The sequence below is a fragment of the Agelaius tricolor genome, unplaced genomic scaffold (genome assembly GCF_023055355.1).
Source record: "Agelaius tricolor isolate 1412-34295 unplaced genomic scaffold, bAgeTri1.0.p SCAF_3, whole genome shotgun sequence".
In the NCBI taxonomy this organism is placed as follows: Eukaryota; Metazoa; Chordata; class Aves; order Passeriformes; family Icteridae; genus Agelaius; species Agelaius tricolor.
This window is the reverse complement of record NW_027269263.1, coordinates 12138207-12163488: the sequence shown is the minus strand read 5'-3', so window position 1 is coordinate 12163488 and position 25282 is coordinate 12138207. Positions and strand designations below refer to the sequence as shown.

General features: G+C 40.9%; 1 protein-coding gene across 2 annotated transcripts in view; it reads left to right on the top strand.

Annotated features, from left to right (window-relative positions):
- The window catches only part of TMEM178B (transmembrane protein 178B), a 222706-nt gene that overhangs the window by 39660 nt on the left and 157764 nt on the right, over positions 1-25282 (top strand). For both annotated transcript variants that reach the window (XM_071422471.1, XM_071422470.1), the window contains exon 3: positions 18395-18508. In XM_071422471.1, the coding sequence (XP_071278572.1) occupies positions 18395-18508 (114 nt within the window). The remainder of the gene's footprint in view (positions 1-18394; positions 18509-25282) is intronic.

Sequence of the window (25282 nt, the reverse complement as noted above, 5' to 3'; positions counted from 1 at the left end):
GGCAGCATAGCTCTGATGCTGTTCAGAGGACTTTCAATGGCTGTGCTGAGCAAGTCTTATGTGTGGGTAATGGTGGTTAAAGTGGAATGGAGGCTAGAGGTGGTTTATTCTTAATAAAAATGTTAGCTGAGTAGAGAGTACTTCAAGTAATGTAGTGAGGTCATAGTGGCAGAACTTAGAGAGGAGAATTAAAATATTTAATTACTCTTGTGTTTTTCCCCTGTTCACATCCAGGAAATACAGGTAATTTTTACTGCCTTCTCCTGTCACCTCTGTGCAGGACGAGGAAGAGCTGCTGAATCAGTGTAGTCTTCTGCTATTGCAAGCAACTGCTAGGTATAATTCCAGCCCCAAATATCTATGAAGAAGTAAAATTTAGGCCCTTTTTTCTTGGGGGACTCCAAAATGTGGGGCTGCAACTTTGAAGTTTTTTTTTTTAGGTTTGGCTTCAGTCTCAATCTCTGCCTTCTCACAGCTGATAGTCTTGCTCTATTGATATGAGCCTTAGTTGCAGCTCTTGCCATCAGCCTGAAGTTTTTTTTCACTGACTTTCCAACTCATCTCAAAACTGAGAAGAGAATGTGACCTTTGTCAGTTCCTTAACTCCTTTCCATACCTGCTGTTATTTATTTCCCTCCACAGGGTATTTTGGGATTTAGCAGGGACAGCATGCTAGAGCCAAGTGAAGTCATGTTTGGCTACAGCTGCTGGAGTAGATCCTTCTTTGCCCCTAAAGAGCAAAGAGAAGCAGTGGATGTATTTTAGGTATTAAATTGTCCATTCCTTTCAGGCACAGCTCTTGTTGCTAATATAGATATTAATATTAGCAAATCTCATGAATGTGTTTCCCATGGCTTTCACAGGTGTGTTTGCTAGCATCCCACATTTGGAGTGTGTTGTAGTGAATTTGCCTGCTTTGAGATCCAGGTAGACTACTTAGTTGAATTTGCTTATCACAGTGGGACTTGCAATCGGCACAGAGAAACTCTGGTGAGACCAAGCCTTGAGACAGAGCCTGTGTACCTCTCCTGCCCTGCCTGGGTCAAAGGCAAAACACTCAGATGATGACTGGGCACAAATCACAAAAGCCAAAATAGTTTGTTCCTCAAACTGTTCCCCAGACATTTGCTCCAGTCAAGACTGCTGATTGGGAGTGTTTTGAGTGACCTGACAAAATGTGTGTGAGTTTCTGGGGCAGTCAGAATTCTTTCAATATGTAATTTCCCCCCTTCTTGATGCTTCTTCTCTGTTGTCACAACTTGCTTACTGCTTAGATGCCTCCAGCTGCAGCTCACTGGTGTGGATCAACAAAATTGGGCGGTTTATAAGCTGAGTCTCTACTGAGTCTCACAGCCCTCTTCCTTGTCAAATTGATATTTGACAAGGAAGAGGGCTGAGAGACTCAGTAGTGTTGCTTGTATGAAAAAACAGGCAGCCACCTTGAAGAGAGATTTTTCATCTTGCCAGGGAGCCACAGGGAGAGAAACCAGCACAAGCTGTGTCCAGTCACCTGAACAGCACTCAACCATACTCAGTTGTGTGCTAGCTTTGTAATACAACATTTCAGCTGCCTGTGGTCCGTGAACCATTCTATTTAGAGCTTTAATTCCCAGAAGATGGAAGTTTTATTTTGACTTTATGGTTGATGGTTACTTATATACAGAGAGTTATGCTTGGGAAAGGATGCTAGTTGTGCCTGAGACTAGGTATTGGAAATGGAGAGTAATGCAGAAGGGGAAAACCTTAGTGGTGCTGCATTTTCCTTTTCTCCTAAACAAAATGCTTTGATCTCCAGATGAAGCAACTAGCACAACAGTTCATGTTAATTGATACCACTCAATCATCAATCCACTCGGCTTCTGCAAAGAACATTAGTTCAGCAGCACTGGCAGAGCATCAATGGAAGTTAATTTTAATGGTAATTTGGAGCCTGGCTTATTTCTCTTTTAAAAGGTTTTTATACATGAAATAAATTTTTATTGGTAATTCATTTCATTATCATCTGGTGTGGGTTCACGCTAAATAGTGCAGTTTACTCCTCATTTTCTGGAATAAAGTGAAGCTACTGTCCCTCCCCAAATACTCATGAATTGTCATTGTTGTTTGTAGTTCAGAGAGGTGAAATTCAGGGTTAAGGGACCAAAGGTTAACCAATGAAAGGGATATTTTTATTTAATATTGAAATGAGCTGCAGTTCTTCCAACCAGGTAATGCATGATACAGGAGTCTGGGCCCGCTTGCCAAGACATGTTATGGACTCTGGCAGGACAGTGCTTCCACTTTTCTTCTGATGGGAGCAGCATAGCCCTAAGCCTAATGAGTGATACTGTCAGAACCTTCCATCATGCTTTTTAGTGATATGGCAGAGCAATACAGTTCATAATGCCTGACTGCATCCCTGATGCAGCACAGCTGCAGGCATGCACAGTGCTGCAGGTATGATGGTACCCATTTCCAACAGGCACTTGAGTGATTATCCCTGTCCTTTCTAACTCTGGGCTGAGGATCCAGCAGGCACCAGCATCCTCCAGGCAGAGATAAGTAACTGACTATATCTAGCATAGCTTGAAAATTATTTTCAAATCTCCTCATAAATATTATCCTAGTAGAAGTATCTGTGGTGATATGAGTCTGCTTTTCTCCTGTTAAAAGTGAGACTGGCATCCTTCAACTACTGTGCACATTGTGTTTCTCAGATTCACTTCATAGGATTAGGAGGAATAGCTGAGGGGAAATCATGCTCAGCCTCTTGTCCGGGTCAGCATATTTGGAGAAGCTGTGGAGCTGTCCAGTGCTGAAGCGATTCAAGTGCTGTATTATTGCCACGGGTCATGTGCGACTGTTTGAAGTAAACCTCTTTACTGTTTTTGTACTTCATGGCATGGCATCAGGCTCCAGAATTATCAAAGCCTCAGGCTTAAATTATCCTAATTAGGGCAAAGTCAGAGGAGCATGAGTTGAGGCTTAAAGGTTGCCACAGAGGCAGCGTGCAGCTTACATTACTATGTCCTACTTCCTCATGGGACCTCAAGAGTATACATGTTTTTACTTCCTTTTGGAGTACAAGATTATGAGTCTTTTAAACAACCAGGACTATTTCAGAGTCTGTTTTTTTTTTTCCTCTGGTATAATATGAATAATAAAATTGCAGGCTTGGTCTTAAGTAACAACTCTTGTGGGTGAGGTGTACAGTTTGAGCATCATTAGATCATTCCACTTTATTTCTTTTCTTGGATTTTGAATATTAGTAGTATATCTAGCTATGATTTTTTATTTGTCAAGTACATCTTTCTACCCCAGTACAAAATCAACTTGTACTGTGATATTGGGTGTGATATTGCAGAAGCACTAGAATTTTTCATCAAATAGTGAATAAATTGGGTCTGGAACACTATTAGTTTCACAATCACACAGTGCCTGGACTCAGGGGGACCCAGTCCAAGACTGAAGTTCCTAGTCATTGTTCCAGCACTGCTGGATTTCAATAAATGTCACCAAGTCTATAGGAAATCTAAACAGAGAAACAAGGTATTTTCTTTTGCTCCCTCCTTTTAAAGACAACCTAAGTGTTCTTAAATATCATGGTCTATATGTACTTAATATTCTTCTTTAAAGTAAGTTATTGTCATGGAATTTCATAGTAAAATCTTTTATTCCATAGTTGAAAGTCTATAGAGTAACAGATGAATACTGGTGTTTTTCATTTCTTAGGATAACTTGGTTATTTTCCAGTAGGAGAGATTTTTGCTGGAATAGGGAAATAATAGCTGGAAACTTCTGTTTTCTGCCATTCTCTACAATTCTAGACCACTTGCTCTCATTTTGGAAAGATGCTTGTTAAATCTCAGGAAAATATTAAAGCTCTGGAGCTAGAGGAGTTTGAAGACAGGCTGGATGTGGCTTTGAGCAACTTGATCCTAGTGAAAGGTGTCCCTGCCTGTGGCAAGGGGGTTAGAATTAGGTGGTCTTTAGGGTCTTTTCCAACCTAACCTATTCTGTGATTCTTTATTTCCCAAGTAGCTTTTCTTTAGTCCATTATGAAGTGTCAAGATCCAGTTTGGCCTTTGTGTGTGCTCCTGGCAAAGGCTTCTTTTGTGTGAATGAAGTTGCATTCCTGCACATTTGAAAATTGTTCACTTACTGATATTCCAAGATTGGAGTATTTCACTTGAACTGTGGCCATGTACTAAGAATGGTTCTCCATATATCCTGCATCTGCTGTGGCTACATTCAGAAAAGCTGTTTAATCCTTAAAGTGTAAAATCTACTGCATTTGCAAATGTGTTATACAAACATATATGATAATGGTATCAATTTCAGAAATTGGGCTATTTTGTGGGGATATTTTATTTCTCACTCCTTTTAGAGCTCTGTGCTGCTAGCTCCTTTATCCTTTGTTTTATGCCTGTTGCCCACTTGTGTAGCTACAAGCATAAACTCTGTAACCCTTTCGGTTAACCATCTAAACTTGGCTGTTCTTTTCTCTAGGCTTGATTAGGCTGGTCAGTTGCCTGAGGAGGACACAAGTGTCATCTTTAGCTGATTCCAGTAATGTCCAGTGGCAGACTTGGGGGTTCAGTTTGGGGTATTGACTGTGCTGCCAGTGAGCCTGGCACTTGTGCACCCTTACTGTATTTCTACTGCAGTATGAGATGGGCATTTTGCTTCTCCTTCTGAAGTCTCCTGGTCCTGGGAGTGCCTCCTGAATCTCAGCCTTGTGCATGTCACCTTAATATCTTGTTCTCTTTAAGGTAGGCTCTACTTAGAAATATTTTTGATGAAACTGATTTGCATGTACAACTCACTGAGCTTGTACTGCAGTGTCTTCCTGGTGCTGCATTTGCCTCTTACCCTGGTGGGTGGAATCTCTGGACAAGATCAGCTTGCAGCTATAGCTCTTTATTATGATTTTTGTCACAATTGCTGTAATTAAACCTGATCTAGCAAAACCCTAGGAGATAAGAATATTAAGCTAATGGCATATTTTCTTAAAGGTTTGGATGTTTTCCAATTAATATATTTTCTGTTGGTTTGGCATGTTGTCTCCATCCTTTTCATCAGTGGGGCTGATGATCCAGTGGAGGCATGTTTAGAATCATCCTGGATTTCCTTCACCTCACCCTGTACTCAATGAACTGAAGCCTCATGCTCTTTTGGGAAGAGACTAGTACATAAATTAATGCTGGGCAGCAATACTGTCTTTTAATAAATAGTTTCAGATATTGTAGAGAAATAGACTGTGCAATGCAGTTTTAGAGTAGTAACTAAAATAGGAAGTGAAGTATTCATGGAATACAACACATATAATAACACCTGGGTTTAGAATTAATTGTACAGATAAAAATGTGTCCAGAAGCACATAGGATGCTGAATCATGGAGTTTTTAATTTTTAAACCCAGCCTTACAGTTTGAGTCTTATCTTTACATACATATGAAATTATCTATATGAGCAGGGGAAATACTAAACAGGATCAGCAAAAGTCTTTGAGGGCACAGATTCTGGTCACTGTAATTGTACAGTGAATTCAGTGTACACTGAATTTGTCCCATTGGGTGTAATCAGAGGCTACTGAGACACAAGCCTTTATTAAAGTTCAGACTAGGAGTATAAAGTAAAAAGTAAATCCTGAGCTGGCAGTGTCTGAATAAATGCTTGTTTCCATAACCCCTTCTCTCTAAATCTGAATTTCACCAGTGTGGTCTTAAAGGCCTGTTCTGCACCTTCCAAGTGGTGCTTGGAAGAGAGCTCTTGTTTGGTACTATGTATGCTGATGGATCTTCTGGGATATGGTTGCCTCCTCCTCTGTCAGGATGTGCATCATAGAGCAGGTTCTTGATTTGTAAAGGGCTGAATAACACTTCAGGCTATAAACCCCAGTGGGATTCTGCTGCCCTTTCAGGCACAGGGATGGTGGGATGCACTGGGTGGTGACAAAGGTGTTCAGATGTGCAGTGCTCACCTTTCAGGTAATGCTTATTGCTGCCATCCATGGGGTTCTATTATCTAATGCTGCTCAGTGCCCTTTGAATCGTGTCTTTCCTTCTATGCAACTTTGTGACAGGCAGCAGAAATATCTAGTCCAGCTTGTCCTGGTCAGAACAACTTACATTGCAGTGAGCGGGAGACCTTCATACTGTAAGCCTCTGATTTGATTTGACATTTCAGATGGGAAGGTGCAAGAAGTGGTAGATGACATTTATTGGAAGACAAGAGGATGTTATAGGCAAGGGAACACCATGTCACAATACCCTCCCAAAGCAAATTCCAATATGTGCTGACCCAGCAGTAGATGGGATGAGAAATTCTCATCCCACACCTTAATACTTTTAAATATACACCAGTTCTGGGCCTAAGCTAGGGTGACATGATTTTATACCAATCTAACTTTATCTGGCATGGGAAAAAATAATAGATGCTTTTAGATATATAGGGGTTTTCCCTACTCTATTCTGCTGCCCTGTTCCATAAATTGGGCTGGCTTCTGCCATTTTTAATTTCTGCATTAAAGTACATCATATGCATGTCTTAAGAGAACTAATACAATGAATCTTAGCTAAAGTGCTTGGATACTAAACACCTTTGAGACTTGACTAGAATAACTTAATTCCTCATTCAAGATCATGCTGGCAACAGGTCATCTCACTGCTAACTTTCCCATAGCTGGAGCTATTGGCATACTCTGATCCTTCCAGATGTGTACTGGGAATAAGCAAAGGGAAGGTTGGGACTGGAGAGAAGTTGGTCCCTTCTCAGTTTCTGGTTCCCTCTATCCTCTTTCAAGGGCATTTATCCTTCCAGTGTTTTTATCTGCTGTGGAATGTGTTGTTGTTTGGCACAGAGCGTCTGCAGCGATGTTGAGATTCTAGCCCCAAGTTGTTGACTGAAGTACTTTTGAGTGCAGCAAGACCTTGATGCACCAGAAATGAATTACTGTAGCATTTGTGGAGAGCTGCTCAATGCCCAAGCCTTCTGTACACAAGGGCATATGATGGCATTGCAAAACTCATCACTTTGTAAGTAAAGGCACAGTCCAGTCTACTGGAAAAATATTTTTTGATCACATTCACCAACTTTTTCTATTTCCAACACTTCTTCAAGAATAATTTCCTTCTGGCAGGAGAAACCACTTATGATTTCAGACACCTGTGGAGAGATTACCAATATCTGCGGTTTGTAGGCTTGAGAATGACCAAATTGTGCTTTTGCTCATCTTGGATTTCACAGTACAGTTGTCTGATGTTCTTATCACCATCTTTATCTTCCTTTTCTTTTCCTTCTAGTTGTCTTTCAGTTTGTTTGACTATTAAAGGACACTTTTAAAATATCTACATAACGCTGAATTTCTCAAGGCCTTTATTTGATTGAAGCCCTCATGTACAATAGTAAGTCCAGTTACAGTAGTGCAGCAAACAGCCTTGTGAGCAAAGGGCAGTGAGCTGTGCAGTCTTTTGTCCCTCTGAATGTGTACTCCTTTGTAAAGGGAGATGGAGTATCTTTGCAAGTTAGTCATGGCAGCTCACAAGTTAATAATTTGAGCAAGGACAGTCAGGGAATGACTGCACAGGGAAAGAGCATGGCCAAACATGAAGCTGTTCCTCACTTCAGAGAGACATTATAAAAATGCCTGTATAATCTAATGGTATCTACTCACCAGGAAAAAAATCTCAATGTTTATTTCGAGGTAGTTTTTTGTAGCTTTTGTCATCAGACTATATGATCCAAGTAGTTATTCAGTTGGTAGAGTTTGAGGCAAGAGACATTATGGACTTGCCTGGAGAAACTCTGCTCACTTAGGGATGATCCCATCTGTTAGCTTTACTCTGCACTTACATTTAATAACTGCAGGGGATCTTTGTCTCAGAAATACTTTATGCATGAAGTGATGTCTTGAAAATATCTTTATTCCAATCACAGTACCCTAATTTTTTTTCTTGAAATAACTAGAATAGGGACAGCATAAAAAAATTAATCTTCAAGAAATCTAGAATATAAGGATGTATTTAAAATAGTATCTTTCTACCAAAGGGAGAATAGGTTGAAAGTCTTCTGTTTGCACAGTTTTAAAGTCTCAACAGAGTCCTTGATGGATGGAGGTAGTCTGTCTCATCAGCACAGGATGTAGAGAAAACAGTTTATGGGAATAGCAGGGTGTCTTTCTGGTCTCTCCATGCTGTAGTCTGCTCATAGGGGAAAAAGCCCAGCCTAGTTGCAAAGCTGGTGTTGGATTTCTTTCTCATTTCTTTGATAGGCTAGTTTCTGGTATTTCTTTTGGAACTGAGATAATTTCGAATGCTGTGGTTTCTCCTAGTTACCTTTAATTTAAAATGTGCAAAATGGGATCTATGCTAACAGGGGTGCCCTTCCCAAATTTAAGGCAAGCCAAATCACCTTTATATAGAAACATAGTTAGAAAAATACATCTTAATTTCAACTTATAAGCAAAATACTTTTTGACTAAAAGGGAAAAAACTGTCTCCTTAGTTTAGTTTTATAAATCTCTACCATATGACTCTTGCCACAAACTTTCTTTTTCCTTCTCATTTCTCTTCAACTTATTATGTTCCAGTTAAGGTTGTGAAACTGCCTGCCACCCCCACACTTAGTTGCAGGACAAAACCTACATGAAGATGATATTATAAAGATGTTGTATAGCTCATATAAATCCTTTTTTCAGGGGATTTTTTTTAAAGAGACTGCTGTATGCAAGCATAAGACCCCCTGTAAGTGGGTTCTTATGGGAGATTTGTCTGGGTTAGGTCTCAGCCTTATTTCCTCAGTGCTGCATGCAAGCATCTGAATGACTCTGTCATGTTGTGATTTCTGCTGTTTAAGCATGAGGTTGAAGTGCTACAAGACAGCTAAATGCTTTCTCCAGCTCAGATATTTGTGGTGCTTGCTGTAAACTAACAGGGGGTACAGAGAAGAGCTTCTGTTCCTCTCACTTTAAGGAGGGGACTGAATGTGTCTATAAAGCCACATTTACATTGCAAAGCAGCATGTAGAAGAGCTTTGCAAGGCAGAGATAGGCACCTCAGACTTCACTGCATGTGATCACAGATACTCAACAGGATGAGTGATATCGGTGGATCCACCCTTATTTTCTTTTTGGCCATCTGGGACCCTGCTTCTTAGACATCCATTTGAAATGGATTTTGAAGCTGGTTGATCAAACACCAAGCTCCATGGGAGCATCTTACTATGAGAATCATAGGGTGTACATTGATATAGAAGAAACCTGTCCATGGAATAGCATTTGCTGTGCTTTTTCTTTGGCTTGACAGCAGTGCTGAGATATTGCTTTGTTCCATGAGCTATTGGGTCATCAGTGAGTTTTTACTGGTAATTGCTGTCTCACTGACTTTTTTATTGATCATTTAATTTCTGCCTCCAAACATGTGGGAGCAAATATTTTTCAGTCCTTTTAACCTCCTTAACTTTTCATTTGTGCTCTGCTTCCCTCTCCCCTGTGGCCAGCCCAAAGCAAATAGGTGGACAAAAAGATTAATAGAAGCAAGGAGATGCCTTCCTCCTCTCAAGTGCCCTGTGGCTTGGAGACTGTTATTAATAGCTGAAGTAAAAAAGTGTTTCATAACCCTCTTCTTGCTCCTGCTTCCTTGCCAGCCCCCTTTCCTTGGTCCCTGGAGAGAAAGTGTGAGCTCATCACTTTCCAATGCAAATTCAGCTTTTGGTCTCATACTTGGATTCTTTTCTTATCATGGGTGGAATATTTATCTTCTGCCAGCTGGTGGCTTTAAGCAAGCTGCTATTTGCTGGGCTATCCAGAGAGCATGTGAGGAACAGGCCTGGCAAAAGCTGCTTGAGCACTTTATTTTTTCTCTACTCTGAAAATGTTGCTGTCTGCTCAATATATGTGCACATGTCTTCTTGCTCACACAGTGGTTGAAAAGAAGATTTAGACATTTTGGTGTGGAATCAGAAATTGAAATGTAGGTGTAACTGTCTGAAATCTGTGGAAATTGCTCTGTGGAATCTGGTCACGTAAAGCCCACGCACAACAGAGCTGTTGTGTGTCTGGAGATTCATTATCTTCAGAGATGGCTTCCTTTTCATGTGGGCACTGGATCTGATGTTTTCTATATCTCTAGAGATCTAGTTGGTCAGTGCTGAAAGGGAGCTGGCAGAGCTTGCCAGATGACCTGGTTAGAATGGGAATGGCACGCTGTTGTCTATTACCCCATTTCTGTATGGATAGTACAGTATGGTGGATCCTTTCAACCACCCCCCCCCCCCCCCCCCCCCCCTTGCTAAATTTTTACAAGACTGCTTTACCAGCTGAGCATTGCCTAACAAGTTTGACTAAGCTGGAGGCTCTGAGAGAGTCTTTATTTGGAAGTTAAGTGAGATGAGCTGTAGAAGAAAAATGGAAGGAAAAAAGAGCATCGCTGTTCTGCTTCTCACTCTGAAAAAAATGTTTGCTCTCTTTCCTAGTGAAAATCTTTAAGCTGTTCATTCTGTTAATGTATTTTCTGGATATGTGCCATTTTGTAGGCAAAATATTTATTTTATGTCTCATCCTTTCAGTTGCTCTCTACTCAGTAGATACAGGCAAGCTTTTCCTTCAGGTAAAACAGAGGATGCTGCAGTCTTCTGAGTATGTTTTCCTGAAGTTCTGTGTTCATTGCATTTTTTGGTGGTCAGTAAAGGCATCTACATATAAAAAGCAAGTTGAAATAAGATTGTATATTGAAATATTCACTTAATAGCCACTGGCAGCCTAACAGGCTGCAGGCTTTCTGCATTTACCCCAGAGGAGGGAGTCTATAGGTGTGTAATGTGCTCGTAAGTACATTTATAGTTACACTTAAGTACAGTCAGGGAATTTTTTATTTTCATGGGGATAATGGTTTCTGAAGTGAAAAGCATGTAAGGGGACAGAACCACTTGTGAAAATTTAATGCTGCTGGTGGTTTCAGTTGAAAAAGAAAAGATGAAATTTAGATAAATATTGTGAACTTTTTAGAGTGGTTTTAAGACTTTCAATTGAAATACAGTTTTAAAGTTATTCTTTAAAGGCATCAAAATAAGTTATAGATTAATACAGTTTTGCAGCTGTACAAAACTTTTCTGGTGACCTGAAATTTTGGTCAGTTTTTTCCTTTGTGTGATATGGCAGGGTTGAATTTAAAAGAGACAATTTGTGCTTAGGACTTAATGTTCATCTTATGTTTTCAAGGAGGGGATGTTACTTCAAACTGGCTCTGCTCTTGTACCATTAGTTGAATTTTCATTAGCCCATCTTCTGATTTAACTTTATTTGTGAAGAATCTAATAGGCATCATCACACAGCACATTGTGTTCTGGACCAAAGCACAGTAAATAGACATCATCAGATGGTCATTTCCAAAAGTGCTCTCCTGATCCATGTCACGTGCTCCCATAGACCTGTTCATTGTCTCTCCCAATATGTGACCCTTGGGTCTGTCTGCAAATGGGAAAGGGCACTGGATCAGATCCCTCTTTGATTTACTGAGATATCCAGGAGGTGTGTAGAACCTGACTGTGCACCTCTATCCATGGGCAGGGGAGGCAGCTAGGGGGTAGCAACTGACTCTTAACCCAACAGACAGAAACTCAGCTCATCAACTGAAGGGAGTCATCTGCCCAGTTCCTTGGCAGCTCACAGCAAGCAGCAATGAGCACCAGGAGTTGTTTCACTTTATCTAGGACAAGTAGCAACAAGTCCTACTGGCAGATCAAGCTGAACCTCAGTGCAGGATGATGCCAGAGCCAGTTAGGAAGAAACATCTCTTGTTCTAATAGTTTGGCCCACGCTGCAACTGAAAATCTATGTTGAGCTTCATTAATTAGAACATTGGCTTCTAGTTATGCATATAAGTTAATGAATATTCACCAAACATGTTGATTAAGGTGGTGGTTCTTGCATATTCTTCCTAGATTTTTAGCCCTGTACTCTGAGGTATTCTATTATTCGAAATATTAATGCAACACTAAGGGAATTTCTGATTAGGTAATAGGGGTGTTTGTCACTGTCATATTTTCTGGAAAAATTCCTTCGCCAGGATTTCTTCTCCTGGGAAGCCGAGAAGCCTCAGAAAAGAATGAAAACAATTATCTGATTGCTTCTCTCTGTTCTGCTGCTTTGGAATGTGGTCTCTGGAGATTGTTTACCAACTGGTCAATGTTTGATTGGTTCCATGTGAATTGTTTTTGTTTAATGACCAATCACCATCAGCTGTGTTGGACTCTGAGGAGTCAGTCATGAGTTTTTCATTATTCATTCTTGTTAAGCCTTCTGTCTATATCCTTTCTCTTTTAGTATAGTTTTAGTATAGCATTCTTTAATATAATATAATATCATAAAATAATAAATCAGCCTTCTGAGAACAAGGAGTCAGATTCCTCATCTCTCACCTCATCCTGGGGACCCCTCACAAACCCAACAGGCATTCAGACATTGGAATAGGTGCTCAGGGATGTGCATCCCTATTCTTGGAGGTATTCAAAACTTGATTGGACAAGGCCCTGAGCAACATGATCTATCTTTGGATCTGATTTTAACTTTGAAGTTGTGCCTCTTTTGAGCAGGGCATTGGTCTGGTTGACATCTAGAGAGCACTTTTAACATAAATAATTCTGCAGTTAATCCAGAAGAATAGTGTTCCTACATTTTTTTTATGAATCTATTTATAGATCTGGAAAAAAATGTGTAACCAGTACTTTCATAGTTAGTATTACTCCATAAGTGACAAAATAATCCTGTTTAAGGTGTTGCAATATTTTTTAATAAGTGTCTGATTTCATTAAAAAAGTCATCCGGAGTTCATTAACTAGTCAGCATATCTGATTGCATGATTGCAATCTGATTGCAGTCTCTGATTGCAGTTATGTCATAGCAGCTGGTCAAAGTAGAACTTAATTTCTCCTTCTATCCTCCTCCAAGGTTTAATTTGACCAGTTAATTCATGCTAAAGCTGCAAGTCTTGCCTATATTAAGGTACCTCCAGATGAGTTTTGATGACTCATAAGAAATGATTAAAGTAACTGAGGGCAGCACATACATCTCAGGCTGGTAATTCTGAAATGGCACCAACCTGAATTGCCAGTGCTAGTTTGAAGGATGCAGAAATGCTAACACAAATAAACGATGAACTTTTCCAGGTGAGAGAAGACTTTTAAGAAAATAGTAGATACGTATGCCACGTGGAATTGCTTTTTGTTACCAAATTTTGGTCCTAACTATGATTGTAGCCTCTGGAAACCTAACTGAAATGTTATGCTAAGAAAAACAACCCACTGTGAACTTCCTCTGCTCTACAGATTTTCTGAAGATAATGCGAAACACTTAGAGGCTAAATGGCCAATCTACGTCTCTTTGTTTGTTATGGAGATAGTCACCCAATGAGGGACCAGCAACCAAACCATGGAATTAAGGCAATCTTTCATATTGAATGCAGTTTCTCAAAATTAAGAGCAAATATATGTAGTGAGTGCAGTTTGCAAGCCAGAGGCTAAGCTTTCTTTTGCTAGGAAATATTTGTGTAGTAATTCTCAAATAGATTTGTGAAAATTAGAGCTAGAACAAAGGGTGCATTTTGTGGATTTTTTTGCTTCAAAACAGTTCATCCAGGGGTATCTGCAGCACAGGAGAAGGAAAAGCTGCCTGGGGGTAGCAAAGGCTCAGAGTATCCACACTAGTCTTTTCAGGGAGGCTCATAATATCAAAAGCTTTGACAGGAAATGTAGTAAAACAAACACTAGTTTTACAGCTGGATCCTTCTTAGAAATCCATTATGCATACTATAAGAGAAGAATGGGTACCCCCTGGTTCAGATCTCTGCATGTTACAGAATGAAGGTGACTCTCAGTCCTAACTCATGGAGTCTGGCGTGGCTACACCATAGCTCATCCAGAGTGAGTGAGCTGCTGGCTCCCTGCATCTCAGTTTCCTGATTGCTCTAACCCAGGGACTGCTGCAAAGAATCTTAGTGTGGGAGAAATTTTTATCTGTATCTGGAAGTCCTCGAGCTACTGAAGGTAACTTATTCACAGGCATTGGGTTAATCTGTAGTTGAACCTTCAAGGATGGTCCCACAATCTGCAGCCCTGAGAGCTGAGGTGGGGGGGAAGTGAGAAATATTCTAGTCCTCAAGACAGGAGAGGAGTACTCAGATAACCCATGCAAGTAACTCTGTGCCATCTTGGGCTTAATCTGAAGTGATATTACTGTCACCCAACTGCTCTCACAGGTTACCAGTTTGACGAAAGGCTGTGTCAAGGACTGCTTTCTGTTACCAGCTCTCAGATGGGTTGGTCTGTACTATGCAGAATACTAAACCATATGATCACACTGACACTGTAAATTCATGAAACTCAGCAACCACATTTGCAGAAGTCAAACTGACCAGGGCGAATGCCTCTGGGTGCTTCTGAGATCCACCATTTACGAGAGAAATAGTCAATACCTTGGTGGCATTTTGAATTTCCATTCTATTTTTGAAATTAACCATGGTAAAAACTGTTGCTTGGAGCAGTTTGAAAGAGTTTAAATATCATATTTAAGGGAGTGGTGGGGGCACAATGGTGATGAAGAAATACTGGTCCAAAAGTTCTGAAAAATTTTGTTTTGACCTACAAGACAAATACAGCCTGGACACCAGACTAGGACCTTAATTGATGTCAGCCTTCTTCTGTTTAGAGTGGGATAATGGTTCAGTCATTCCCTGCATTGCCAAACAGTTTGAGGCTTCTACTGGGATGGTGTTTACAGCTCCAGTAATGCAGTGGTAGCTGAGTTTCTCTAGCAGCTGAACTAACATCAGGATGTTAGTTGGTAAAGTTCTGAAAATTGAATAGAAAAACATCAGTGTTTTCAGGTGGTATTTCTCCTGTGGCCTAGGTTAAAAGTTTTTCTCATAATGGAGAGAAGAGGAAGTATTATGTGCTAAGGTGATAGTATGGAGCAATGATCAGCAGATATGAGAAGGAACCTGAGCAGCTGAGTGAGTCAGTAAGAGGAGGTGCATGTTTGATGCTGTGCATACTTAGCTGCTCAAGATGAAGCTATCTCTAGTTTCCTTATCTCCAATTTGTTTGTCATCTGACCATTGCAGGAACAGGGAGTTGCCAGCCACAGTTAACAGCTGCTGAATCCCCTGAGCATCTGTGCTTGTGATGATGCCATGGCAGAGGTTTGCTCTGCATGGTTCTAGTTGCATCCTTCTGCTGATCCTTTTCTTAGCACTCTATTGGAAGATGTCAGCTACTTTTCTTTAGGATTTTCAGCAAGCATCTCCCTTTGGTCAGAGAAATATAGGATATACTGCCTCTGTCTCTGGAGCAGCTCTGTGGTGGTTTTTGTGTTTCTTGTGGCCACCTATAACTCTTGCTATGGTGGCTCCTAGCTAAAAAAAAAAAACACTCACTGCTTTGCTCTATAAATACTGTTCCCAGTTATTGGAGGAAAGTGCAGAGCAAAGCTGCAGTTGCATTTGGTCCAATTTTGTGCTGGAGGCTGAAAATGCTCCATAAATTAATTGCAGTTACCCTATTGAGGGTATGGAGAGGAAAGCTTACTTTTCTTCCTATTTCAAAGACTGGATTGAGCATAGCTAGTAGTTCTTCTGAAGGTAAAGATTTTGTAGCATTTTTCTGAGAAGGCTTTCTAGCAGAGCGATAATTCTGATTCTTGCTGCTCTTGGTGCTTTTGCTCTCATAGGGACCTCCAGGACTATGGATCTTTGGGCATCTTGAACATTGTTCTCTTCTGCGTGGAACAACTAGGAAAACATCAGAAGTATGAAATCATCACTGCTTATAAACTTGCCCTTCTCCTAATTTTTATTTCCAGGTCCAGGCAATTGAAGGCCTTTTTCTTAAGTTCAAAAGCTGATTGTCACTTCTAGTTTGATATATGCTAGTGTAGTTGCATTGACTCAGCATAGTCATTCTCCTACACTTGTGAGAGTGGGTTTAAATAAATGGTTCATGTTTAAATGCCAGGCAATCACAAGCATTGTCATTTTGGACCATGAAAATCTTGAGTTTCTCACTAAGATACTGCCTTCTTCTGCTGAGTGGACACCATTGCTCCCTGTTGGAGCTGGCAAGGCTTCAGTGCTCTCTGTGAACTGCCATGCCAAGTGCTGCACCATGTCCTATTTGCCCACCCTGGTTGATAGTGGTCCCAAAGCTATTTTTGTGTGTTGAAGTCTCATTAGAGCCATGGGGAAGGAAGTATAAGCCCCAAATTATGGATATGGTCAAGTGATGACCTGAATTCAGCCAATAATCTCTTTCTGCTTTAGGCTTTGGTGATAAAAGTGATATTGAACAGCTTGCTGCATTACCACCAGAAGTCTTTGCAGAATTAGAAATCTGATGGACCTTACTAGAAATTAGACTTTTTGGTTCCAGAAAAGCTGCAAATAGAACAGGCGTTGTCCTCCCTTCCTTCTGTAAGCTTTTATTTTGTATCTTGGCTCTGTGTCTCTTTCTGCTATTCTATATAAATCTCTTGTTTAGGCAGGTATCTGATAACTTAAAGATTAATTTCTGACAAATAAGCATTTTTAATTTTCTTGCTGATACTTCTAATCTATAAAAGCAACCTAGCAAAAGGGGATAGGAAAACCTATAAGATGGCAAGGTTGTGATTTGGGGATTTTTTTAAAGCTCTTTGCACACTAGCTGTCTTTTTATTTAAATACTATTCTTAGTTTGAAACTTTAATTCTGGGCGTACATTTGGTGCCCAGATGGTGCAGACTCACACAGAAGCCCATCACGCTGTCAGGGCAGGCGGATACATATGTAAATATTTTGCCTTTTCCCCCTATAATATTTGGCTTTGTCTAATCTAATTGCTGTCAAAGGCAGAATGTGAAGAATACTCACAAGAAGCAAACAATGAGGACCTCAAATGTTTATACTGCACTAACTCTGGAAGATGCTGGTAGGCTGTGATGTAATTAATAACTTGTTTCATGGATTTTCTTCATGCTGTGAATTCGTGGTCTATAATCTAAGTTCATGCCAAATAGTATCTTACAACCCTTAGTAGAAACCTGCATTTGCAGTGGTTTGAAAGCATTTTTTACCCTGTGGAACTGTCGATATAAGGCTAATGGGTCTGCCTTTTCAGTTCAGGCTGGCAGTAAGAGTCCTCTACCTGCCTCCTTGTGTATAGCGCTCTTTATTATTTATATAATTCATTGCTTCATTTAATTTATTCTATTGCGTGCTTGTCTTAATGTATTTTTAATACATAAAAGCATTTCCAGCATAGCTGCTTCTCTGACTAGTGGTAGCTAGTAACAAACAGCGTGGCCAACCACATTAAGGATACCTATTTAGGTATCAAAGGCCTGAGCCAAAATAACATAATGTTAGTGGGAGAATGACTTCCATGAGCTTTGACTCTGACAGCTTAGTGAGAAGGTCTAATAAGCCAGTGTTAGCTGAGAATGCTGGCAAAAGCAATGTAGGAAACCTGACTGGCTTTCATCAATACTAGAACAGTTACACAGTTACAGGTGTCTGATCAGATGTGAAATTTGGCTAGGCTATAATTCATGGAAAGCATCAGACTACACCAGACTCTTTCTTCTAAGGACACTAACTATGCAGAGAGATGCCGGGAGATCAGATCCTGGAGGGGCAATTATTGTACAGAAAGTATTTGTAAAAGGAGATCTAATGATGTGACCAGAAGACATCAGAAGCAGCACATGGTGTTTTTTTCTATGAAGCATAGGTGAAATCCAGAAAATACAGAGGGGAAAAAAATTGCCCATTTCAACCACTGATATTGCTATCTGAGCCTCACTGTTCAGAGATGCCAATGAATTCTGTCTCTGAATCTGCTGTAAAAGTGTCTAGGTACCTTCAGGAGACAGTGTAATGTGTCCCCCTGCTGAAGAGTGGAAAGGGTTAGGAAATTGTTCACTACATATATGTATAATTTTTCTTTTTATTCAAGGGAGGATCAAAGGTGTTTGCTTTGTGTATTTCCTGAAGTATGGATATTGAGTTGTGACCATGACTGCACAGAAAGCTAAGACATGAACTTGCAGCTTCTATACATTAACTGCATGCAGTTGCTAGCTCACAGTTCGGGCAAGAATTTGCAGCACAGATATCTCATAGTGAATGAAAGCAGTCACTGGCAGCTACTCTAGGGCCAGTCTGGAAGCTCCCTAGAATGTGTGAAAGATAAACTTCCTATATCATAAGTTTGGATCTGAGCTTATATGTCATGGGCCAGAGAGTGTGCTGGTTGTCACAGTGGGCAGGGATGGTAGGGATTGCTTTGCTCCTAGGCTTTGCTTTTGGTTGTCAAACCCATCTGGCCTGTAGCTGGCAGGACATGTTACATTGATTTAACCACACTTTTCTGCCTTTTGCCTTTCCCAGGAGCAATTGAGCGGTGCTCGTACATCAAGTACCACTACTCCTCAGCCACCATCCCCAAGAACCTTACGTACAACATCACCAAGACAATCCGCCAGGATGAGTGGCACGCCTTGCGTAAGTGTTGCTGCCTTTCTTCACCTTCTCCTCGTGTGCAGGCTCCCTGGTAAATGAGAGCAGAGGCTTTGAGCGGCAGCCTGCTCAGAGCCCTCATCTCACATCCAGTTTGTCGTTGTAGCAGACAGATCGATTTGTTCTTAGGACCTACATCTCTGTTTCTGCTGCTGACTGGAAATTCTGCTGAGGCATGAGAATGCAGCAGTGGGGAAAAGGCATTTGTATGCAGAGATTAATACTGAGTTAAATACAAAAATGAATAACAAAATCAATGCCCTATTTTTTAATTCAGTGGAATGCTCTGTACGTGAGCACATTTTCATGCCATTGCTGCTGAGTTTCCTGCTTCCAGGAGAATTCATTGCTGGCTTTTATTGTAGACTATGTCCCACTGCCAGCAGCTCCTGTGTGAGTGTGGCATCACTCTCCTTTGAAGATCTTGAAAGAGAATTGCTGCACTCTTTAAGGCACAAGGAAGGAGCTTAGCCCTCAGTGATAATTGTAGCCAGTGGTCACCAACTTGTAATGCTTGCTGAAGTGACAAGATCTGACAGGGATGGAATTGCCTTGGGATGTATTGGCTGACCTTAAATCTTGTCCCTTTCTCATCTTGGAGATGGAAAAGGGTTTTCACTGATAAAATGCATGAGGTAGAATTTCACAAGGAAGGATACTACTGTTCTTGTTACTACATAGTTGTGGGGACTGATGAATATCCTGAGCAGCTCTGTTTCGGTGGAAGCAGTTGAATCTCCTTGAAGGTGGCAGTGGTTGAGGCAATACTGGTTCTGACTGAGAACCTTGAAAGGTGATAGTGAGCTTCTACTCTGTCAGCTTGAGAACTGTGCCAGACCTGTGGTGTTCCTATGGCTTTCAGTATGTTTCACTCCTCCCCTGTGTGGCTCTTGCTTTGAGAGGGTCCTTTTAAGCTCAGAGGAGGAGAAGGTGCAATGCTATAATTTTTTTTCCCTGCATGGGTGAGATTCAGTGATGCTTGTAGGCCTTTCTAGTACACTCTGGTAAAGAGTTAAGAACATTCTATAGGGTCTTGCTAAATGCCTGTTGGGGTTTTTTTTAAAATGTGTCTAAGTGGATAAATACCTATTTTTATTGTGATATGACAAAGAAGGAATAATTGAACTTATGCCTCTCTGCAGGTTGTAAGAGGCTGGTCTTGCAAAATATTGTGTTATGCTAATTTGTCCCTGAAATCAGAAGATCAAAAGGTTCAGTTCACTTCAGGTTTTCTCCTCCCACCTGTCTTCTCTGCTGGTGTTAGTTTCATGCTGACATAAAAGGTAAAAGTGCTCTTCTATGGGCAAAAAAAGAAGTGCACCCACCATGTAAAACATCTTCTGTTAGGGCTCATAGGGCAGTAGGAAGGGGCCTTGGTTTATGCTTTATGTATGTGTGGTTTTGCTTTGTGTATGTGTTGAGTAACAATGACTTATCTGCAACTATTTGCTGGGAATCTCACTGTTCAAAAATTTTCTAAAATTAATCTTTATCTCAGCAATGGCGCAAATAAAGGGTTATACACCTGGTCATCTAAGGCTCTGTGCACCCTTTGGTAGGATCAGCAAGTTCCTGAGCTTTGAGTGTTGGTAGGGCATTTGTCAGTCTCCAAAGGTGCAATTTAGACACTGCTCACATATTTATGTATCTGGTGTGGTCTGAGGCATTCTCAGGGTGAGGCTGCTTGTCTCTTCCCTGTAGAGGGTACATTGAGTGTACCTCATATTTCTGACCCAAATTTTCTTGCCAGTTGCAGGAGTCAGAGTGTAGAGAGATGCAGATAGAAGTGACATCTGCATCTACCTATCTGAAGGCAGAGGAGTAGAGAAATACTTTGCTGAAGCTCTCTTCTCCTGAGCAGTTGGTGCAACAGAGTGCTTTGATATATGGGGTAATCCCACTGGTGGTTCTGGAGGTCACTGCATTTAAGAGTGAACTGAATCTATATGACTATTTCCAGTGTAGAAACAGTAACCTGTTTTAAAAGACAAGGCTAATACCAATCTCTCAAATTGTGGTTTGGTTGAGGGTTTTTTTCTCCCTTTGCATTGCAGTAGACCAAGTAGGATAAATCTCTTCAGAAAGTCCCTGTGATTTTAGCCCCTGCCTTAGAAGCTGATCCTGCTCTGTGCCTCTGGACTAGTTTCATCCAGGACACAGCTACTTTATCTCAACATTTGTCAGTCTGATATTTCCAAGTCAACCTGGCCATTATTTTTCTTTTGAATATTTTCCTGTTCATATCAGTGAATATTGTGACAAACAACAAAAGAAGCCGGGCCCAGGCCTGGCTATCTTCTTTTTCTTGCCATGGGTTATTTTTCAGATCTGTAGCATGAGATAGGGGGGAAAAAAAGTATTTCCTGAAGAAACACAGGGGCAAAATGGCATCTTGGAGAACTTCAGAGGAACTGGAAAAGTGAAAGCAGAATATTTCATCAACCTAGTAAACAAAAATGTCTCTTCCAGGCTGAAGCCACTGTTACCATTGGCTGTATTTGTATTTGAGTAATGTATTTTTTTCTGCTTGTGTATGGACAGCCAACTGTGGTGCCTGTGGAAGGAAGCCATTGTTTTGCATGTTCAGTGGGCTGGGGATTAGAGGAGAGAGGGCTTCCACCGTGGACTGCAAATTGCTTTTGTTGGACTGGTGGGCAGGACTGATGCTCCAGCAGTTTTTCTTGAATTGCAGGAATGGGTCCTGGGACAATTAATTTGAGGCTGAGGACCCCATGGCACCATTCAGCACACAAAGCAGATACTCCTCCTCTACTCTAGCTGTGCTGTTAGCCATGCTGCAAGAACCTGAGAGAGCAGCTGGTCCTAGAGGAATGGTTGTAGCTGACTTTACCAGTTTTGATTTTATCTTTTTTTCATTCTGTTTGACATTTTCAAGATGGAACCTTTGCTCCAAATTGATTGCCTATGGCAGTATGAGCTGGGGAAATAGGACTTGTCTTTGCTGCAATCACTTCCTCTCAACTATCTCTGGTTAAACGGGGAGAGAGGGAAAGATGATTGTAGTATTGTCAGCTCTTGCCTGTCAGGAGATAAATGTTGATCTAATTAGACAAAACAAGTCTCTATATGAGCTGAGAGGGGAAGAGAGAAGCAGAGGAAAGCCGTGTCCAACAACTTTGAGCATGAGTAAATGTCTTTCTGGAAGATGCTGATGTAGTGATACAACTGAGTCACTGTTAGGCATTTACCTTGTCACACTTTGACCCTGGCCTTGAGTTCAAAACCTGATCCATGGTTGTGTTTTTTGAAAAACAAGACCAGCATCATTGATGCTCTTAGAAATGGAGATGTATTATTGCAGTAGAAAGCCAAGAAAATGTGAGCAGGTCTATATTTATTTACACATTGTTCCATATGTTTTATGCTGTTCCTGTGGGTTCACTTTCATTATACTACATATGTGTTCATAAAACATGGGAATGTGCTCATGGCAGGTGTTTGAGCTGTAGAATGTGGTGCAGGCATTGGGAAGGGTTTTCAGGTGTCTTAATTTGGAAAGACAGGTGTCTGCTAAGGAAGGCAGGAGAGTCCCCTGAAATGGAAAAATGTAAAGCCCCTCCCTCCAAATTGTTATAAATTTGAAATTAAAGGGCTGTCAGGAAAAATATGAGAGCAGGGATAACATCTTTCTTAGGGAAGAAAACACAAAGATAAAATAAACAATGAAGTGAACTAAAACAACACTGACAGAGTCAGAACACAACCTGACACCCTGTTGGTCAGGGTGTTGGTAGCAGTCCAATTGGAAATGTGGCTGCAGCCCTCCTGGAGTGTGAGGTGTGGTTCTGTTGGAGCAGGGATCCTCTAAAAGGGTGGAATCTTCCTCTGAAGGTCCAGTGGGAAGAGGCAGCTGCTCCTCTGGAAAATCCAGTGGACAAGCCGTGCTGGTGTTCCAGAATCTCCAGATTATATCCAGTTAGGAATGCTTGGCCCTTCCCTCTGGGTGGAGCATCTCACGATGGGATGCTGTAGTTCTTATCAGCCATGCAGTGACATTCAATAGCCTGTTATCAGCAGTGTCTCTCCAGAGGGAGGATTGGTTGTGGAAGGAAAAACTGCCCATTTAACGGAAGACAACTGCCATATAGATGGCAAATAGAATACAATTTGCTTGGCAATCCAGGACATCAGGTGATAAAATAAGCATTTCAACTGGATGCTTGTGCATTAAGGAAGCTGACAATAAAAGGGAGGCTATGCTGATGTTAATTCTTTTTCTTGTCCCCAAATCTTCAGGAAACCATTTCTGGTATATTATGGCATATTCAAAGGCTGTGTTTGTAATGAAAATGGCAGTACCTCCAAAGTAATGAGGGGATGTACTGTATTCAGTTTAGCATCTTCTAGGAGCCAACAAAACTGTTCTTTAAAGCCATTGAGGGATAAGGCGCTAAAAGCCCAGGGAGTGTTCAATCTGTGTTACTCTTTGGAGAACAACAAAGAGTTGGGTTGATGCTTTGTGGTGTGTTTGTTTTTTTTGGATTTTTTTTTTTTTTTACCACCAGAAGGACTGTAGTAAGGTCATTTTGCTTTCATCCCTGTTTGGGTTTGTGTGGGTGTGTTTGTTTTGTTCTATTTTTTTAGTAGGCTATAGGCAACCCAGGCTCTATATTCATCTTATGCTGCACTCTGAGAATTAACTGTTTCATGTGGAAGAGCCATCTTCTCTCCAAGGCAGATGTAGAAACTACTGTGGCTTTAAAGTGCTGCAAATAAGCAAGTTGCTGATGTGTGTTCTTGAAGAGTGGTATTTGTTTTTCTCTTAGAGAACAAGTGCAATAACTCCCTCTTCCCTTTTTCCTGCCTTGGTAGCTGAAAATGGGACAATTGCTGCATGGCTCTCGGAGCCTTTGGCAGAGCTCCCAGTGGCTTGTGCTATAGTGCATGAAAGTCTCTACATCAGAAGAGAGATAAAAAAATTCTTCATTGTCTCCAAAAGCTCTTGTTTTGCTGATTCACAGAGCCTTTTGTGTGAGGTAGATAGTTGGGTCTAGAAGCCTTTTTATTTTTCCTTCTCCCTATATGTCACAAACCTGATTTTCTACTTTGGATGTAACACTGCCACAAAAGAGGGAATTTGTCTGTCTCTCTTCTCCAGCTTGCCATTGCCTCTTCAGCCTGTCTTCCACAGCAGCTGTGTTTTGTGTCCAGGAATGTGAAGAGTGCTGCATCTGGGCAGGAAGTGGCTGGAATTGCTATGGAAACTGATTTTTTTACAGCACAGCTTAGAAATTGTCACCAGACTGCTTTAGAGTGAACCAGATCATAAACAGGTGCTTCCTAAGTGTTCAGAATTTCCTGGGCCTTTTGAAAATACTCCTTGCCTGGCACTGTGGGATCTCCTTTACCTGTTTTCTACCCTCATGTTTCTACTGCAGGACCACAAGATGTGGGCTCTGAATCTAAAATATCAGTGAGGAGAGCTGCATTGTCAGAACAACAATCATAATGCTTTGTATTGAAATGATATCATTCATTTGCACTCTGGAACTGCAGCACTCCTGTGTTTGTGGTGGTCTAAAAGCCATTTGCATAAAAAATGAATTCTGAAGTCAAAAGTAATAGCCTGGCACATTCTGCGGAGAGCAAGTATTGGAGGAAATGAATAATTTCTGCAGGATGTACAGAGTGGTAATATTTTAATTCATACAGCATCTATGCTGAAAGTTGAGTGGATTTTATTGGCATTAATGCTCTGAATTTTGCAGGAGCCTACAAAGCACTCAAATACTTCCTTATAATCAGTAAAACTACTGGAACAATATGCAGCAGCAATTAACACTCAGGAAAATGTCCAGACTTCTAATTTCTACAGACTTCCCAAGCCTTCTCATTCCATGGAACATGAAGTTGAAATTTGCACAGAAGCTCAGTTGACAGCTTCACAATGCCTTGGTAACACCAGCAGGCTTATGGACTTGGCCCCATCTGCTATTATAAGCAACAATAAATATTTAATTGTTGCATTTTTAATAAGGGCTGACCCCAGAAAATATTTGTTTTTGTGTTTTTTTTATGGATACTACTAAAAACAGTGTTTGAAGTAAACAGACAACATCCCACTTGTGCTCTGTTCTTTCACTCTCTCCTGTATGTGCCTCTACAAGGAAATCTTGATTCATTTTTAATTAGCTACCTGGGCCCCCAGATGGAAGTACACTCTGAAGTATGGCCCCGTCCTGCTGGTCAGTGCCATTTGGGATGATGTCACTCCTTAGTGCATTGGTTGTCACAACAGACGGGGCAGCCATCCCAGAGGTTAGTCAGGCACCAGGTGCTCACATGCCTGGAGGTCTCGTGTTGCTGGATCTTCATTGCATTCATTGTTCCCACAGCTAATGGCCAGGTGGTAGTGACAGACCTTCTCATTTCCCCCTCTCTCTCTGCTGTAGGGTTTTCTTCATATCCTGCTATTTCAAGCTAAGATAATTTTTTTTTTTTGGCATTGAAGTCTAAGACCTATTTAGGAATCTGTAAGGGATTTTATTGCCTTCTGCTAGGTTTCATCTTAGGATCTGCTAATATGCCTGTGACCTTAATACCTACACTGATGAATAACTTTCCCAACTGCATACTATTTTTTATTTGCTTCTTAGTGGCAGAAGAGCAGGGATGGAGTAAGGGAGGAGGTCAGTACATCCTTCAGTCCTGAATAGCAAATAATAGACAAGGGAGAAAATGTGGACAAAGAAAGGGGCAAAACTGTGCTGGAGAGTTGGAAGAGGTAATATGAGGGAT